We start from the raw sequence: 16,747 nt of genomic DNA, 5'->3' as shown, positions 1-16,747 counted from the left end.
AAAGCAATATTGGAAATCCGCGACCTAACCGTACCGGAATTAAAAAGAAAGGCCGGAGGTTGTAGCTAATGGACGGAGGAAATTTTTTAGCTATTTCGCAATAAGCACCGGGCCGAATTAACGTAAAAAGCAAACCGTTTGGGAATTAACCACGCAATAATAAAAAAAGCTACCAAAAAAAAGAAAAGCGCTATTAAAGTAGCGAAAAGGTATACGTAACGTATTGCAATGCACGAAACGAGCATTACACAAAACGCTAAAAGCATATGGACCATTGCCAAATGGGCAAAATACAAAAGCTACCGACCTTTTCCCCCCCCGTTATTCCCGTCGTTAAAATTACTAAGCGAAGGGGTAACGGTAACAAAAAAAGCGAAAAAAGCAGCCCTAAAAGGGAAGTTTTTTTTTATATTAACGGCGGATATTACCGATATCCCCGAACACCCTGAACCACTTTCCCAACTTTTGCTCGTCCGCAAAAAAATTACCGTAAAAAACGTAAAAAAAACCTTTTAAAGCATAAAATATTGGAAAGTTTTAAGCCTAACGGGGATTTTTACCGGGGGATTGCTAGCAATGGAACCGGCATTTTTCGAGGCATTGGCGGAAATGTTTACGGCATGCGTAAACCGCGGTTACTTTCCGAAAAGGTTCCGGAAATTCCGTACCATTATCTTCCAAAAACCCGATAAAAACCCGAACACTTTGGGCGCGTAAAAGCCAATTGCCCTTTTAAAAACGATAAAAAAAGCGTTGGAAAAGATTTTAGCGTTTTGCATTAAAAACGCCGCAAAAAGCTATTAATTATTTCCCGATAAATAAATGGGCAACCAACAATGCAAATTTACGGAAACGGCCATGCGCTTACTTACAAAAGTGGTAAATACGGTTTAAAACGCGAAAGCGGTAATTGGTTTTTTATTATTCGATATAAGCGGCGCCTTTAATACCGTATCGCATGTACGCCTTTTTAATAAAATAAAAAAACATTAATTCCTACAATGAATTTTAAATTTTTTTAAAAGCTTTTTAAACGATTGGAAAATAATACTTTTTTTTAACGGCGAAAATACGGCGAAAAATAAAGTTCCATGCAAAATCCCGCAAAGGTCCCCAATATTACCCATTCTTTTTATTATTTACACGGCAAGCTTGTATAAAAAGTTACGGGAAGTAAAAGGGGTTGCGGCTACGGGATTTGCAAATAATACCAATTTAATTAGCTTTAACCGCAACGCGACGAACGCAACCAATAAATTTAAAACCGCTTATAACGTATGCTTAAAATGGGCAAAAAGATTTGGAACGAAGTTCGACCCGGTTAAATACCAGCTAATTTGGCTAACAAAAAAAAAAACCCGCGCTAACGCTACCTTTCCGTTTCGGAAAGGTTACGGTAAAACCAAAAACAACAAAAAAAGCAATGCGAATATTAAGCCTTTGGATTAACTTTAAGCTAAATTAAACCTAGCATATCCAAAAAATGCGCGAAAAAATGGCAACCCAAATGCTATTTATTACGCGCTTAATAACAACGACGTAAAAACTTACGTTTACCAAAACCAAATACTTGTACCTAGCCGTAATTAAAGCAATATTAAGTTACGCGGCCCCGGTTTACCATAAATTCGACGCTACCCCGCTACGGTTTAAAAAAATGGCCAAAACGTAAGCAAAAACGCAAAACAATTGCTTAAAAACAATAACGGGGGCTTACAAAAAAACTTTATAGAAATTGTTGGAATTAAAAACGCATGTAGCCCCGATCCAGATATGGCTAAATGGTCGCGTCGCCCATTTCGAAAAAAAGCTAAAAAAAGGCGGTTTGGCGGAAAAAATTGCAAATATTTGCAAAAAAATGCAGCAAAAATTAAAAAACAAAAAACGAAAGCTTACGGTTACGACCACGCGGCTATTCCGTTAACGGGAAAAAGCGCTAAATTGGATCGGAAAATCGAACCCGAAAATAGCGGTGCTAAAAAAGTGGAAAAAAAAGTAGCACAATCACGTTACGGCAACCAAAAGGAGCGCTAAAGCTAATAAAGGGCAGCCCAACAAAAAAATCCTAAATTTTTACCGCAATTTCTACAAAACCCAAAGCTTGTTATTGGTTTAGCTAAAAACGGAAAGGTTAAAGCTTTGGGGCTATTTAGCTTTCCGGAAAGTTCCCGGCGTAGCCGCAACGTATTAATGCGGCCAGGACCCGGAAACGGTAGCACACGTACTATTACATTGCCCGAACTTGCAAAAACAAAAAAAGAACTTTTTTAAGCAATAAAAAAAGCGGCAAAGTCCTCGTTAAGCTAGCCAAACGAAGCAGCGATCGTTACAAAGTGGTTTATAAGGATAGAACGGCTTTTTAACTACGCCTTATCGAACGATATTATCGATACGTAAGCGGAAAAAGCGGAAAAGAAAAAAAAAAACAAGAAAACGTTAAACGCCGCGACGAAGCGGCGAATTCGGAAAGGAAATAAAAGGCTTAACCGCCCCGGCTCCAAAAAGCCAAACTTACATTAAACCTCGTCGAAAAAACCTTTTAACGATTTTATTAATTACTAATAACATTACACACCAATAAACAAAATAACGCAACCTTTTATTTTAACGCTAAAAAGCGGGAACTTATTTACGCTTATAGGGGCGGGTCGCCGCAAACTATTTTTAAAATCCCAAATATAAAAAATCCGAACCGCCGGGTATATAGCGCTTAAACGGTTATGCTATCGCTTTTATCTTTAAAACCGAAATTAAATTCGTTAAAATCGCGGGAAAGCGCTTGGAAAGGGGGAGGGAATGCAATAGCGGCTGCTTCCTTAATTGCTACCCCGAGCGCCGCCGATACCCCTTTTACCGCCCCCGTCGCCGCCGCAACGACCCCGGCTGGACCCGCAACTTTACCCTAACCAAATTTGTTAATAAGCTAAAAACCAGCCGCATCGTCCTTTTTTTTAAACTTAGTTGCGAAATTACCAATTACCGAAAAAAAACCATCCGTTACCTTATTATCTTTACCGTTACCGTCGCCGTTATTAACTTGCAAAAAATCGGCGGGGGTAACCCTTTCGAAATATTCGTTATAGCAATTAAAAAATTCGGTAACGTTATTGTAAAATTAAGCGTAAACATTTTAACGAAATCGAACGTTCCGCGTATAAGCTTTAACGCAACCCATTAACGTAAAATCGCTAAATCCGCTACGCTTAGCTTGGAAATAATTAAAAGCAATATCGAATACGAAAAACATTTTAATGGAAATGTCGGCAATAATAATATTGCGGCGAGCTTTAATTCCGGGATTTCCCGCAAAATAACGGGGAAGCTTTACCGGGGCCGGGGTATCGTCCGGGGAGTACGTTTCGCAAACGGCCTTAAATTTGGCGTAAACGCGGCGCTCGTACTAGGGGAGCTAAGCTTTTTAATCCTGTTTAAAGTATTAACGACGCACCGGGGACGTAAGGAATACAACAAAGCAGGAAAAGAATTTACAGCCTTTACCTTGCCCGTAAAGTTAAACGCCTAAACGTAATGCTTTTTACGGTTCGTAAAGCTGTTGTCGGCAATAAAAGCAAAATTTACAAATTTAAACTTTTTCGCGGCGTCGAACATACGTTGGCCCAATTCCAAAACGCCCTTTTCCAGCGCAAAGGTGCATTATCCGTTTTTGCCAACCTTTTTTTTCGAGCAATAATATATACATTTCCTTAATTTAAAATTTAAACCGAAGCAACCCATTAACGAAATATCCGGAAAAACAAAATTAAAAAAAACGACGAAAAGGATTTATTAAAATCCTATATATAAATTTTATTAAAGTTAATTTCGCGGGCCATTATGCGCATGCACGTGGTGCAGCTAATCGAACCGCTAAAAACATTGGGATGGGTTAGCGGGAAATCGCAAAAATGTAAAAAAAACCATATACAAACGACGGGCTTTGCGCTTTTTGGAATCGCCCGTTACCTCGAAAAAAGGTAAAGCAAGCCTTTTCGTGCTACCTTTCTTTTTAAGCGTTATAATGCGATTGCGAACCGCGGGGAACCGAAGCGGAGTATTAACGAAGCGCTAGGAATGTACGGTCCTACAATTAAACGTTAAATGGGCTGCGAGGTAACGGAAGCCAGAAAGGGAGGACTTACAACGGTTGTTGCTGTTACTATTTTGCAATTGCTGGTAGTATTTTTTGGTAAAATCGCGTAAAGGATTGGGAAAAAAAAGGCGGAAAAGGCCGCGATATATTAACTTATTTGCTAAAATTAACAAAAAAGGAAAAAACAACGGGAAAGCCTTAAATTGGCACGGAAACGTGCACTTAACAACGCGACCTAAATGCGACGAACGAACCGACCTCCGACCGGACCACGATACTTCGCTTCGAACAATAACAACTTTTTTTTTACCGAACGTTTGGAAGTGCGGAAAATACCTTACAAACAATTACTTACGAAGACGACGCGGAGTAGAAGATACCTCGAAAGGAAGGAGTTTTTACCCGGCTTTACACCAAACAGCTATTGGCTGGAAGCACGGTTTTTACCTTTAAATAGCTACCCCGATCCGTAGTGCTCCCCATGGGCTATACAGCTCGAAAGGGGTAAATAAATTTATATATATATAATGCAATTTTATCGTTATTTTTTATTTTTTTGTTTGCGGGGTGCTTAATTAACCCATTCCCGAAAAGCTGCTTAGCGTTATTTATAAGGTTTATTTGCACTTTATTTACCGAATGCCGTGCTTATAGTTTTTTTTGCGCGAATTATTAACCAACGAGCCGGCGCTAAACTTCGATATTATTTTCCGGCTTTTAGGTTTCGACCAGTTTAAAAAACGGCTCCGAATATAAAAGCCGATTGGGGCCATTTTAGCAAATGTAAACAAGTTTGGATATATAATTTATTTCCGAATTTTTTTTAAATTTAAAACCGGTTGGTTTATACTAACACGTTGCGTTCTTTTTTTATCATTTTTCTTTATTTTTTTCGCTTATTTTTAGCACTATCCCATAAAAAATGTATTAAATGCTTAAAGTACCGCATAACTTGCCGAAAACCGTGCTTTGCTTTACGCTAACTTTTTATTTAGCCAATTGCAAAAATTAATTAACAACGCGAATTTGTAAAAACTAATAATTATTTAGCTTAAAAAACAAAATACTTTAACTAACCGCTAAACGCACGTTAGCAAATTCCATTTCCAATTTAAAAATAAACGGTTTAACCCCGTGCTTAATTACTTATTGTTATCCTTTTCGTTACTATCGAAAATGGAATTAAACGGGTAATTGCTATAATTTAACGCGTTAATATATTTCCATATTTGGTTTTTTTCGAAAGCAAAAATAAAAGGCCAATTATAAAACTTTGCCGTAAAGAATTTATCCAGGGTTTTTTTTGCCCAAGCATAAAAACGCCAACGTTTTTTCGAATATTAAACGTTGTTTTACTAATTGCAATAATCGATGCATATTTTGCGTTAAATTTCGAATACAAACGCGTAATATTCGTTCGTATAAATCGTTTTAGCAGCGTTTTAAATTGCGTAATTACCGTTGCTAAGCAAAAGCTTTACCATTGCTTTGTTTTGCTAAGCTATAAACCAATAAAAAAAACGGCAAAGTTTAATGCCCGCCGCTTTGCTAGCCTTTTCGGCCCGCGCAAGCGTTTCCTTAGCAAACTTAGCTTTTTAGCTTATTGTTAACCAAATCCAACCTTTAAAAATCCTAATTATATGCTTATTTGCGCTAAACGAATATCGTATTCGTTATTGTTTATATCGTTAACGTTTAACTTGTAAAAGCTACGTTCGACGGCGTTAGCAGCTTCAAATCCGCGCAAAAGCTAGCCCAACATGCAATTTGCCCTTTTGCAAATGCTAACGGTTAAAGCGTAACCGTTTTTGCTAGTTTTGCATTTAAAAGGAAAGGGCGGGTTTTAACCGTATTTAAAAAAAAGTACGTAAGTAATAACCAATTGCTCGAAATCGGCATAATTTTTTTTTATATGCAATAGCGACTGCATAAATTAACGTTAGCAATGCCAATAACATTTTAATTAACCAAATTTATTTTAATACATTTGCTATTGTAATAACCGCGGTATAATATGGAACGGTATTTATTATTTAACGAACCGGTACCAACGTTCCATTTAAAGCTTTCGTTTTAATCGATACAATATACGCCGTTAATAAGCCGGGAAAAACCGCCGTTATTGCCGCAATTACAATTCCGCAATTTGCTAATAACGGTGCGCAACGTCTTTATACAAGCGAAATTGCCCAAAAGGACGTGCCGTACCATCGCGCCACGCGCAATAATACGCGGAAGCATAATTAGCTTGTAAAATTAACTAAATAAATTGTAAAAATGGCTAGGTAGTTTTATAAAGGTATAAAATGCAAAGCTATAGTTAAAAACAATCGAGTAATTCCTTTACAATCCAAAGTTTATATACCTGAAAATATTAAAAAAAAAGGTTCATTTTTTAAAATGGGTTACAATTATGGGGCAATGTAAAGCATTTTAACCCGCGCGTTTTAATACGTTTTAAATTTAAATTAATGCTTTTTGCAAATTTTTTTAAAAAAAAACGTTTTCTGCTTGCGCGCAACGACGACGACGACATACAAAAAAATTAAAGCCATTACGAAAACCGGAAACGCTAATTTGCCTAAAGGTTAAGCAAGCTTGATAATACCCCGAGGCGCCGTCGCGGCGTCGATGGAAAAGGCCATTGGCTTTAACCAATCGAAGCACGCAATACGCGACGGGAATTACCCAAACCAGCAACAATTACGACAAAAACCAACCGCAAACCGGAAAAAACCCAATTAATTATTGCAACAATGCAATTTGCAAAAAAGTACATCCAATTGTTTAATAAAAAAAAAGAAAAATTACAGCCGCCGAAATTATCGCGGAATTCGTTCGATACGTCGAAGCGACCGATTGTTAAGGGTTAATCGGTGCAAAGGCGGGTGGTTACCGGGTTACGGGCTGGATGCGGTGTTTCCTTTGTTAAGCCTCCGTAAATCTTTTACCAAAGGTGCTATCGCTAACAAAAATTGTTCCTTTTTTAACTTCCCCTTCCTTCGTGCCCTTTCGGGCACCCGGGGTCGGTTTTTTAAATCTTCCGCGCTTTAAGCGCTTTCGTGCAATTTAAGCTTTATCCTATTTTTTAACTTTGTTATTATGCTTTGGCCGCGATATCGGTAACTTGCCGGCATGTTCCCGGGGGGTTCGTGCCCGGCTGGCTGCCAGCGCCCTTTTTTTTTTTTTGCCGGGCGGTTTCGCCCGTACATTTAACGCTTCCCGCTTTTTGCCGGGCGGTTTCGCCCGTGCTTTTAACATATTGCTTTTTCCCGATACGGTTTGTCCCAAGCCGTTTATACCGCGCGTGCGACCCCGTAAGTAGCCGGTAGCTTACGGTATCCCGCTAAGCCGCTTTAATGCCCGGTAACGTTTGGGGAAACCGGTTATAAAGCTTTGTAGCATTTGGAAAAATGGGTTCGTGCCGGCATATAAAAGGCTTTTTTTCCCGTTCGAAGCTACGAACCCTTTTTTTTCCTTTTTGTGCATTTAATAACCATTCCAATAACCTTAACGATTGTAACCGTAAATAATTGGTATTTAGCCGTTCCTTTTGGATATTTAAACCTAACCGGTAGCTGCAAATGTTATTTTTCGTATTTAATTACGTAAAAAAAGTGGTATTTTTTCGGGTGTTCGTTTTGGGTTTTTCGGTTCCAACCGGCCCGTTGGCCCCTTTTAGCGACCCCCCGGTATTTTTCCCAATTATCGTGGTTTAATCGAATTCGGATTCGGTTTCGCCGAAACCTTTAATCCTTTAAATCCTTAACGATTGCTTTGCCGGTAACCTTCCGGTAAGCTTTTTAAATGTTACGGGTCCATCGGGCCCTTTTGCGCTTGCAACCTTTTAAAATTTCCGCAAACGTTTTGCCGGTAACCTTTTAGCGGGCTTTAACCGCCGCGGTAAAAAGATTTCCGCCGAAAAAAAGCGTAAAGCGCGCAACGAACGCCGCCGCAACGCTTTTAATTTTAATGGATTTGCTTTTAAAACGGACATTGCCTTTTTTTTGCTTTATATAAATATCCGCAACGCGCTCCCGTCGCGGAAAGTTATCGATTTTTAATAAAACGATAATTAAAACCTTATTTATTTGCCTTTTTTTAAAAATAATTATACGGAGCGTACGGTATTTTGTAGCCGTTGTTTTGGTCGTTAAGCATATTAAAACTATGCCGTTAACCTTTATGTACCGATATGCTCCGATAATTGTACGGGGTTTTCCAAATGTATTTATTGCAAAAACGTGGTCGGTAATAAAGCTTGCGTTAAGCTTTTTAAATGGTTTTGGGAAATGGCCCAAAACCTTTACAAAATTTTAAATACCGTTTACAAACGATTGCCCAAAACGATACCGAAACTTTTCGAAAAGCTTATTAAAGCCCAATTTCGCGCCCGTAAGGCCATCCAAAAAGCTAAATCCTTTTATACCATATCGGCCAAACAATTTGCGCGCTACGAACGTTAAACCGTTATCCAAAAGCGCATCCAGCGCAAAATTGCCAACGCTACAACATTAAAAGCTACCCAAAACATTTCCCAATAGCTTTACGCCATTGCCATTTAAACGAAAAAACAAGCTTAAGCTTCGATTGGCATCGGTAATTTTTTTAACAAAGTAAAAGCGTTTTTTAAGCGTTTCGAAAAAGGTATGGTTATTTCTTTTGGTAGCATTGCCGCTAGCCTTATTACAATTGCGGCGCATTTGGATACCCAGGCTTACAGCCGCGCGGTTCCCCGTAAGGGTGCGGCGTTCGTATTGGCGCCGGGAGGTACCGCTTTTGGCGCCAACGATTTTAGCGGCAACGATTGTAACGCTAACGAAAAAAACGTAATTTTTAAAGGTTTTGGTTCCTTTAAATACGGCATTTAATTAATCTTTTTTACATATTTTCCTAATTAATTATTGGTATTCCCTTTTTAAAAAGTGGTTAATTTTAAATCTTTTTCGTTAATTTGTTATAGCTAAAACCATAATTTCCTTTCGTTATACTGCCTTTATAGCATTGCAAAGTCCCAATGTTTTTAATTACCAGCTAGGTTTGTCCTCGTGGCGCAGTGGTTTAGCGCTGGGAGGTCCTTTTTGGAGGACGTAGGTTCGATTCCTGCCGGGGACACCGGGTTTTTTGTTTCGCACGTGCAAAAAAGCGATTTATTAAGCCCTAAACCGTTCCAACGTTTTTCCGAACAGTTGGTCCCCACAACAAAAAAAGCCCACAGCAACAAAAGACTTTATCCTTATCGACGAGCCTTATGGCACCCACGTGCAACTTCCCTTCGACTCTAGCGAAGCCATTTGCGACCCGTTAGCGGGGTTCCCTACCCCCGAGCCCTGTAACGCACGTGCCAAAGGTTTAAGCAAAAGGCCCTTTTAGGGCACGTGCAGCCTGTAAACGCACAGGTTATAGGGCAAGCAAAAAAATAAGGACTTCGGGCCAAAATAAATCCAACCGGCTATCGAAATAGTAGCGCCGGGGTTGCGGCAAAAGATAAAGGTACCGATAGCGACGAAAGCAACTCCGATAACAAAGTCGGCCGATAAAATAATAGCACTAATTAAAAAAAAAGGAAAGGACCGCCTTCGAAAGGGCGCGCCTGGCCCGGAAAACAAAGGGAATACGCCTTGGCTGGAAAAGGTGGAACCTAACAATCGACGAATAAGCTTTATGGTAAGATAAAATATTGCTAATTCGGTCGTTTGGACCTCGCAAATAAAACCCGGATCGTAATGTGCTACTTGGGATCGTAGCGCGTGGGTTGTAGCGCGCCTCCTATGCACGCTCGTGTTCGTGCCTTTTTAATTACTAATGTAACTTTATGTGCAGGATCTTCACTTACGAAAAAGACGCGCAGTTGCAAAGCCTTCGAAGGGAAGGGGTTTTTATCCAGCCTTATACCAAACAGCTATCGGTTGAAGGCACGGTTTCCTCCTTTATGTAGTTAACCCGATCCGTAGTGCTCCCCATGTGCTATACAGCTCGAACGGGGTAAATAAATCTATATATATATATACCAGCTAGGTTTTAATGCCTTAATAAATAGTTTTAAAATGCTTTTTTTTTACCCCCCAATGGGTTTAAATACCGCCAACATGCATTTGCCGCTACCCAAACGCTTAAGCCCGTTCGCCGTACCATTTGGAAGTTTTTCCATTTCCTTTTCGGGCAAACAATAGTATTTTTTACCACAACGTACGTTTAAAGTGCGGTAATTGCTTTAGCGTATTGCGCCAAGCATGCCTTTTACGGGCTTTCCGAAATGTGCTATACCTTGTATGTTTTTTGGAATTTAAGTATGTCGCACCATTAATTTAAAGCGTTTCCCGTACTATACCGTCCTTACTTAACTTTTTATTTATAAGGTACGATATTTTACGGTTATTATAAGCCGTTTACGGGTTTTTTTACGTTTTTCCTCGGTGGCTAGCCGGTTTGGCACGTTAAAACATTTTTTTAGGCCATTCCTTTGGCCTTTATTATTCCTTTCCTGTAATACCCCCGTCCTTTCCGGGTATTTACCCGTTAGGGTTCGGTGTTTTCCTTATCCTATAAGTTCGCTTTTAATAAGTTTGCTTTATACGTTTAAATAATTTCTTTCGTAATATCCTTTTTTGGGATTTACGAATTTTTCGATTTGTTGTAACTTATCCATTTAATTAAATATTTTCGTTTCCGCAAAAGCTTTTTATATTTTAACAAGGCCTTTACTTTAAAGCGATCCTTTTTTTTTTTCGATTTTTGGTTTTTTATTTTTTGGTTTTTTGCTAGGCTTTTTTTTAAACGCCCGCAATAAATTTGCCGGGAACACGTTATGTATCCGGTAATTTACCGAAAGCTTTAACCGGAACGCCAAACCGGTTAACCTAACCATTTTTAAAACCTAAAAAGGTCCTAACCATTTGTTTAATAGCTTTTTCGACGGCCTTTTTATTTTAATATTCGCCGTATTTAGCAATACCCAATCGCTTACCCCGAAAAGCACCGGGGTCCTGCCCTTATTATAATACTTTTTGTACATATTATTCGCTTTTTTTAGCAATTTTTTGGCTTGCTTCTTAATTGCTTCCAAAGCCCCCGCTTTAACTTTAACCGTTGCCAAAGGTTTTTTTTTAACTACCCGAAGGTTATAAAGCCTTTGTAAGTAAAACCCCATTAGCAAAAACGCCGGGGTTTTTTGCAACCCCAAATGCACGCTCGTATTGTGCACTTACGCTGCTAGGTACAATAACAACGCCCAATCGTTTTGCTTTTCGCAGCAAAAATACCGGAAGTAATGCTTTATTGCTTGGTTCGTTCGTTCCGTTTGCCCGTCGGTTTAAAAGTGGTATGCTATCGATAGCCTTTTTGCAACCTTTAGGTGTTTGGTAAAGGTTGTCCAAAACCCGCTTGTAAACAATTTGTTCCGGTTCGATACAATTCTTTTAGGCGTTTTTAATAGCCTTTAAACGTATACAAATAAAAAGCTTTTTAATTTTTTATTGGTTAATTTCGTAAATGTCGGGATAAAAAAGCTATATTTGGTAAACCGGTTAACCATTACCAATATTGCGTTGCGCTTTTTGCCGGCTTTATCCATTAACGTTGGAAACTTTCCGATAAAATCCATTGATAGCTTTTGTCCCGGGCGGTTTGGTACGGGCAAAAGTGCTAGCAGCCCGTAAGGTGCTTATGTCCTTAATTTTATTTATTGGTATATTTAATACGTCCGCACGTATTTGCGTACGTTTTTAGCTATACCCGGCCATTTAAACTGCCGTTTAAACTTTTTTAAAGTTTTGGCCATGCTTTTGTAACCCCCCGTTGGGTTATTGTATTATTCCCAAAGCATTGTTCGTTTAAGCGGTGCTAAATTCGGAACCCAAACTTTTTTTTTGTGCTTAAGCAAACCGTTATTAATTTTCCAAACGTTGGGCTTGTTTTTTTAAATGCCGCTTTAAACGAAATCGTCCTTTGCTTATGCTTTAAGGATACGCTTTAATATCGTTTTAATGTTCCTTTTAATAATGGTCGTCCTTACGTAAGTTGCTTTTCGGAATTTAGCTAGCAAATCGTTTCGGAATTTTTTTTTTGCTATATTGGCTTCCCCATCCATTGGTATATTTTAAAAACGTTTTAACAAACCATTCGCGGGGTTCCGGTATTTTGGCTTCCATTTAATCGTAAAATCGTATTTTGCTAAATCCTCGAACCACTTTGCTTAGCGCTTTATTACCTTTTTTTTTATTAAAATATAAGTATGGTTTAAATGGTCGGTAATTATTTTAACAATTTTTTGTAAATAAGCTAAATAATACCGCCATTTTTCGAAAGCTTTTACGATCGCCAGCAATTTTAAATTAAGGATTGCATAGCGCAGCTTTTTTTATTGTAACTTTTTTAACATGTAAGTTACCGGGTGCTACCGGCCGTCTTGCAGTTATAACAGCACCGCCTTTATCGCAAAAGCCAAAGCGTTGGTCCGCACGCACAACGGCTTCGAAAGGTCGAAATGCATTAATACCGGAACTTTCGTAAATAATAATTTTAATTTGCAAAAAGCCTTTTTTGCAACACTTTCCAAATAAAATACGGTATTTTTGCTAAAAAGGTCCGTTAAAAGCATAGTAATTTTCGCGTAACCTTTTACGAATTTCCAATAATACCCCGTAAAGCCCAAAAATACCTGGATGTCCTTAACGCTTTCCGGTATCCTCCACTTTAAAATCGCAGCAACCTTATCCGGCAAAATTTCGACCCCGAATTTAATTATTTTAAACCTTAAAAAATTAATACTATCCGTTTCGAATTTGCATTTAGCCGGGTTAACGTAAAATTTAAACCGTTCGAATCGTTTTAGCACCGTTTTTATTGCTTCGCGGTGCTTTTCCTGTATTTTCGAAAAAATAAAAATATCGTTTAAATACACAATGCAATTGCTATTAATTAATTCCCCAAACGCTATATTAATAAAGCTTTAAAACGTTGTTAGGGCGTTGGCCAAACCGAAAGGCATTACCAAGTATTCGTAATATCCATACTTGCAGCGAAAAGCAATTTTTTATTCGTTTTTTTATCGAATTCGTATTTTGTAATAAGCGTTTTTTAAATCCAGCTTGGTAAAGTACTAGCTTTTAAATACCCGGTTAAATATTTCGTAAATTAGCGGGAATGCCAACCGGTTTTTTCTGGTAATTTTGTTAAAACCCCGATAATTAATACAAAAGCGAAGCTTCCCGTCCTTTTTTAAAACGAATAAAATTCCGGCGCCGGCGGGGCTGGTTAAATGCCGGATCCAACCTTTCGTTATGGCTTTATCGAAGTACCCCCGTAAAGTTTTTAATTCCTTTTCGGATAAAAAATAAATGTTTTTGTAAAGCGGCATCGTTTTTTTTTCCAATTCGATTGCGTGGTTTTAACTTGTATGTTTTAGCAAAAGGTTTAATTTATAAAGCTGCGCATATTTTGCAATTATCCTTTTAACCCATTCCGGGAAAGCTTTTAACCTTTTCCCGGGGTTTTCCGGGGTTTTCGAACGTGCAACCGTTAGTACGGCTATTGCTTATTCCAATTGGATTAACTTTTTGGCTATTTCCAACGAAATTATTTTAACCTTTTTAATGGTTACCGGAAACCTTTACTTTATATCCCCAAACCGAATCCTAATATCCTTTTGCTAAAACCAAAGCATGCTTAACGTAATGTCGTACCCGGCCCGGGGTACCATTACGTAAAATATTATTAATTTTCGGGTTATTTTTTAGCTATCCGTTACCCGAATTTTATATTCCTTTACTTTTAGCGTAAGCATGCGTTTTTTAATATCGAGCTACGCTAAATAACCCCCGTTTAGCACCGGTATTTTTTTTGCTTTTACCAAAAAACGGCTATGCAATAAGTTAACGTCGTTCTTATTGTTAACCAGCGCTTTTAATTTTACCCAACGACCGTTAATCCGTAAATACATTTCGGTTTTTTAGCGTGTTTTGGCCGCCGGGGCGCACTTTTAGGCCCCGGTATTTAAACGGCCAAATAGCGGTGTTAAATTGGGTAGCGATATTTTGCTTTTTTTAAAGCACGCTAGCCGGATATGGCCCAGTTCCCCATACCCGTAACACCGTACTTTAAGCTTTTTCCCTTTCGCTTTTTATGTAATCGCTAAGGCTAACGGGGTTTCCGGGTTATCCGTTCGTATTTTGCATGCTGCAGCGATATGGTTTAGCTGCCCGTACTTAAAGCAAATAACCAGCTTTTTGGGGGCTAAAATACTTATGTCCCCCGGGGTCCTTTTATGCGGTCCCGATATTATTTTTGCTTTAAAAGTTTTGGCTTGCAATTTTTTTATGGTATAAAAAAGGCTTCCAAATATTATTTGTTTTTGGATTTTGGGGCGGAGCCGGTTAAAAAGCAATGTCGTCCTTATCCATTTGGGTGCTAATTCGGAAAGGTCGTCCTTTACTAAATTTTAGCGAATTCGAAACGCTTTAAACGATTCGTAATCCTTTTGCTTAATAGCGGTATCCCCCGCGAACTTTTTAATTGCTAGCCATATTCGCGAATTGGGGTTTTTCGACCTTGCTTAAAGCCATCGCAAAAAATCGGCCTAAATAAACGATACCCCGGTATTTAAATAGTGCATTTGCTTGTATTTTGTTCATTATGCCCGCCGACGATGGTCGAAAGTGCTAAAGGTTATTTGGACCTTTATACGGTCCTTACCGTAACGTTCCTTTTCGTTTTCGAAAATAAATTCGTAATTGCTAATATAATGGGCGATATTTTGCCAAATTGCCAATTTTTTAAACATAAAAGGCTTAAAAGTAATTTTGCTTTACGTAAAACCTTTTCGTTATTTAAAAGTATTTTTTTTATTTTCGTTTAAGCTTTTATGCGCATGCTTCGACCTTTTGTTTTGGATTTTTTTGGATTAAGCGGGCGCGTTTGCTTTAAGCTTTTAGCCCGTTGTTTATTTTTTGCAATTTTTTTACGAAAAGGTTTTCGAAATTGTTGGAAATTTGCGGGGCTTTTTTAATGTTTTGTTCCGGTAGCCCAACGGCTTTTTCCGACGTGCTCGACGTGGCGTCGGGCGTTATTATAAACGGTGCGAGGTCGCAAATGCCCTTTTTAAATTTGCTCGATCCCTTTCGGTAATTACCCGGGCCTGCTCCTTAAATAAAAAAGGTATAAAAAAAGGAACAATATGTTAAAGGTTAATTGGTACAAAAGCGGGTAATTACCGGGTTACGGGCCGAATGCGGTATTTCTTTTATTAAATTTCCGTAAATCTTTTACTAAAAGTGCTATCGCTAACAAAAATTGTTTTTTTAACCTTTTTTTTTCGTGCCCTTTTGGGCACCCGGGGTCGGTCCTTTAAATCCTTCGCGCTCCAAGCGCTTTCGTACAATTTAAGCTTTACTTTATCTTTTAGCTTCGCTATTATATTTTGGCCGCAATACCGGTAACTCGCCGGCATGTTCCCGGGGGGTCCGTGCCCGGCTAGCTGCTAGCGCCCCCTTCTTCCTTTTTTGCCGGGCGGTTTCGCCCGTGCATTTAACGCTCCCCGCTTTTTGCCGGGCGGTTTCGCCCGTGCTTTTAATACTAACCAAACGACCGCGACCTCGATAACCCCAGCGATCGACCCCGACGCGACCCAAACGATCCTTTAATCCTTCGAGCAAATTAAAACTATATTAAAGAAAAAGGACCAAGCGCAGCAAGCTACGGCCGCAAACGGAAAAGGTAAAAAATAAATTTGGGCTTAAATAGCCGCAAAAGCGCAAACCGCTTCCAAAGCACCCCAAGCGATAAAAGCCAAAAAAGCGATAGCATTTACAATCGACGATAAAATTTTTATTGTTACCGAAAGTAAAAGAATTAAAAAAATAAAACCCGAAAAAATTAAGCGGATTTGCAATAAAGAGCTAAGTAAAGGCTGGGTCGAAACGGTTTATTAGCACCCGTTAAGAAACGTTCGTTTGCATTTCCGAAATGCTAGTACCCGCTAACGAACGGAAAAAAAATGCCGGCCCGGGCCGGGAACGAACGATACAAACGAAAACATAAAAAGGGTTGCGGATAGCCACGGCAACCCCGCCGCAACGAACCGGCTACGGACGTGGTACGCGCCCTTTGCGGCTTAGGATACAACCGAACAAACGGACGGTTTAAAAGTTACCAAACCAACGATAGCTTTAATAATAACGGGCTTACCAACCAGCAAATTCCAACCTTTTTTTAACGATAAAGGCAAGGCGGAATATTGGTTAAAGCTAATAAAAGCATTTAGCGCCGAAAACCCGCATGGAAATATCGAACGGGTTACCGTTTCGTTATGGAAAAAGAAAGGTAACAAAAAAAAGGTAACGGCGTTGTTCCAAATTGCAAGCTTAAAAAGCGCAATGAATTTGCAAAAGGATTATTTTCGATAGGATAGGTTAGCATATTAATGCCAACCTTTTAACCCCAAGTTAACCACGGCGCAATGCTACCGCTATTTAAATTAAAAATATAAAAGCATGTAATGCAAGCAAATTACGGCGTGTGCGTGGTATGAATTTAGGGTTAGGGTTAGGGTTAGGGTTAGGGTTAGGGTTTAGGGTTAGGGTTAGGGTTAGGGTTAGGGTTAGGGTTAGGGTTAGGGTTAGGGTTAGGGTTAGGGTTAGGGTTAGGGTTAGGGTTAGGGTT

At 39.0% G+C, this 16,747-nt stretch overlaps 6 protein-coding genes and 1 pseudogene across 7 annotated transcripts; 3 read left to right on the top strand and 4 right to left on the bottom strand.

Annotated features, from left to right (window-relative positions):
• Nucleotides 1-1,858: 1,858 nt before the first annotated feature.
• On the top strand, nt 1,859-3,708 carry GGTG_07391 (hypothetical protein; the record flags this gene model as incomplete). The annotated part of the gene is made up of 4 exons (XM_009225215.1): nt 1,859-1,897; nt 2,335-2,393; nt 3,208-3,455; nt 3,512-3,708. 4 exons carry the CDS (start codon nt 1,859-1,861, stop codon nt 3,706-3,708), a joined length of 543 nt encoding a protein of 180 aa, XP_009223479.1.
• Nucleotides 3,709-3,794: 86 nt separating this feature from the next.
• On the bottom strand, nt 3,795-4,863 carry GGTG_07390 (hypothetical protein; the record flags this gene model as incomplete). Its single annotated transcript, XM_009225214.1, has 4 exons — nt 3,795-3,867; nt 4,140-4,150; nt 4,446-4,470; nt 4,727-4,863. The coding sequence occupies 4 exons, from the start codon at nt 4,861-4,863 to the stop codon at nt 3,795-3,797; spliced, it is 246 nt and encodes an 81-aa protein (XP_009223478.1).
• A 365-nt stretch (nt 4,864-5,228) lies between these two features.
• Nucleotides 5,229-5,989, bottom strand: GGTG_07389 (hypothetical protein; the record flags this gene model as incomplete). The annotated part of the gene is made up of 4 exons (XM_009225213.1): nt 5,229-5,287; nt 5,363-5,554; nt 5,712-5,743; nt 5,958-5,989. 4 exons carry the CDS (start codon nt 5,987-5,989, stop codon nt 5,229-5,231), a joined length of 315 nt encoding a protein of 104 aa, XP_009223477.1.
• Nucleotides 5,990-7,190: 1,201 nt separating this feature from the next.
• On the bottom strand, nt 7,191-8,957 carry GGTG_07388 (hypothetical protein; the record flags this gene model as incomplete). The annotated part of the gene is made up of 6 exons (XM_009225212.1): nt 7,191-7,341; nt 7,428-7,444; nt 7,557-7,668; nt 8,039-8,258; nt 8,415-8,596; nt 8,812-8,957. The coding sequence occupies 6 exons, from the start codon at nt 8,955-8,957 to the stop codon at nt 7,191-7,193; spliced, it is 828 nt and encodes a 275-aa protein (XP_009223476.1).
• A 175-nt stretch (nt 8,958-9,132) lies between these two features.
• GGTG_20148 lies at nt 9,133-9,205 on the top strand (annotated as a pseudogene). Its single transcript has one exon. The product of its transcript is annotated as a tRNA-OTHER (tRNA).
• Nucleotides 9,206-11,360: 2,155 nt separating this feature from the next.
• On the top strand, nt 11,361-12,343 carry GGTG_07387 (hypothetical protein; the record flags this gene model as incomplete). Its single annotated transcript, XM_009225211.1, has 4 exons — nt 11,361-11,375; nt 11,513-11,577; nt 12,054-12,104; nt 12,289-12,343. 4 exons carry the CDS (start codon nt 11,361-11,363, stop codon nt 12,341-12,343), a joined length of 186 nt encoding a protein of 61 aa, XP_009223475.1.
• A 2,178-nt stretch (nt 12,344-14,521) lies between these two features.
• GGTG_07386 (hypothetical protein) lies at nt 14,522-15,536 on the bottom strand (the record flags this gene model as incomplete). The annotated part of the gene is made up of 4 exons (XM_009225210.1): nt 14,522-14,605; nt 14,783-14,905; nt 15,052-15,230; nt 15,356-15,536. 4 exons carry the CDS (start codon nt 15,534-15,536, stop codon nt 14,522-14,524), a joined length of 567 nt encoding a protein of 188 aa, XP_009223474.1.
• Between the last annotated feature and the right edge of the window lie 1,211 nt (nt 15,537-16,747).

This window comes from Gaeumannomyces tritici (genome assembly GCF_000145635.1).
Source record: "Gaeumannomyces tritici R3-111a-1 unplaced genomic scaffold supercont2.4, whole genome shotgun sequence".
Taxonomy (NCBI): domain Eukaryota; kingdom Fungi; phylum Ascomycota; class Sordariomycetes; order Magnaporthales; family Magnaporthaceae; genus Gaeumannomyces; species Gaeumannomyces tritici.
Note: the sequence above shows the minus strand (reverse complement) of the source record. Positions and strands in the feature narration are given on the sequence as shown.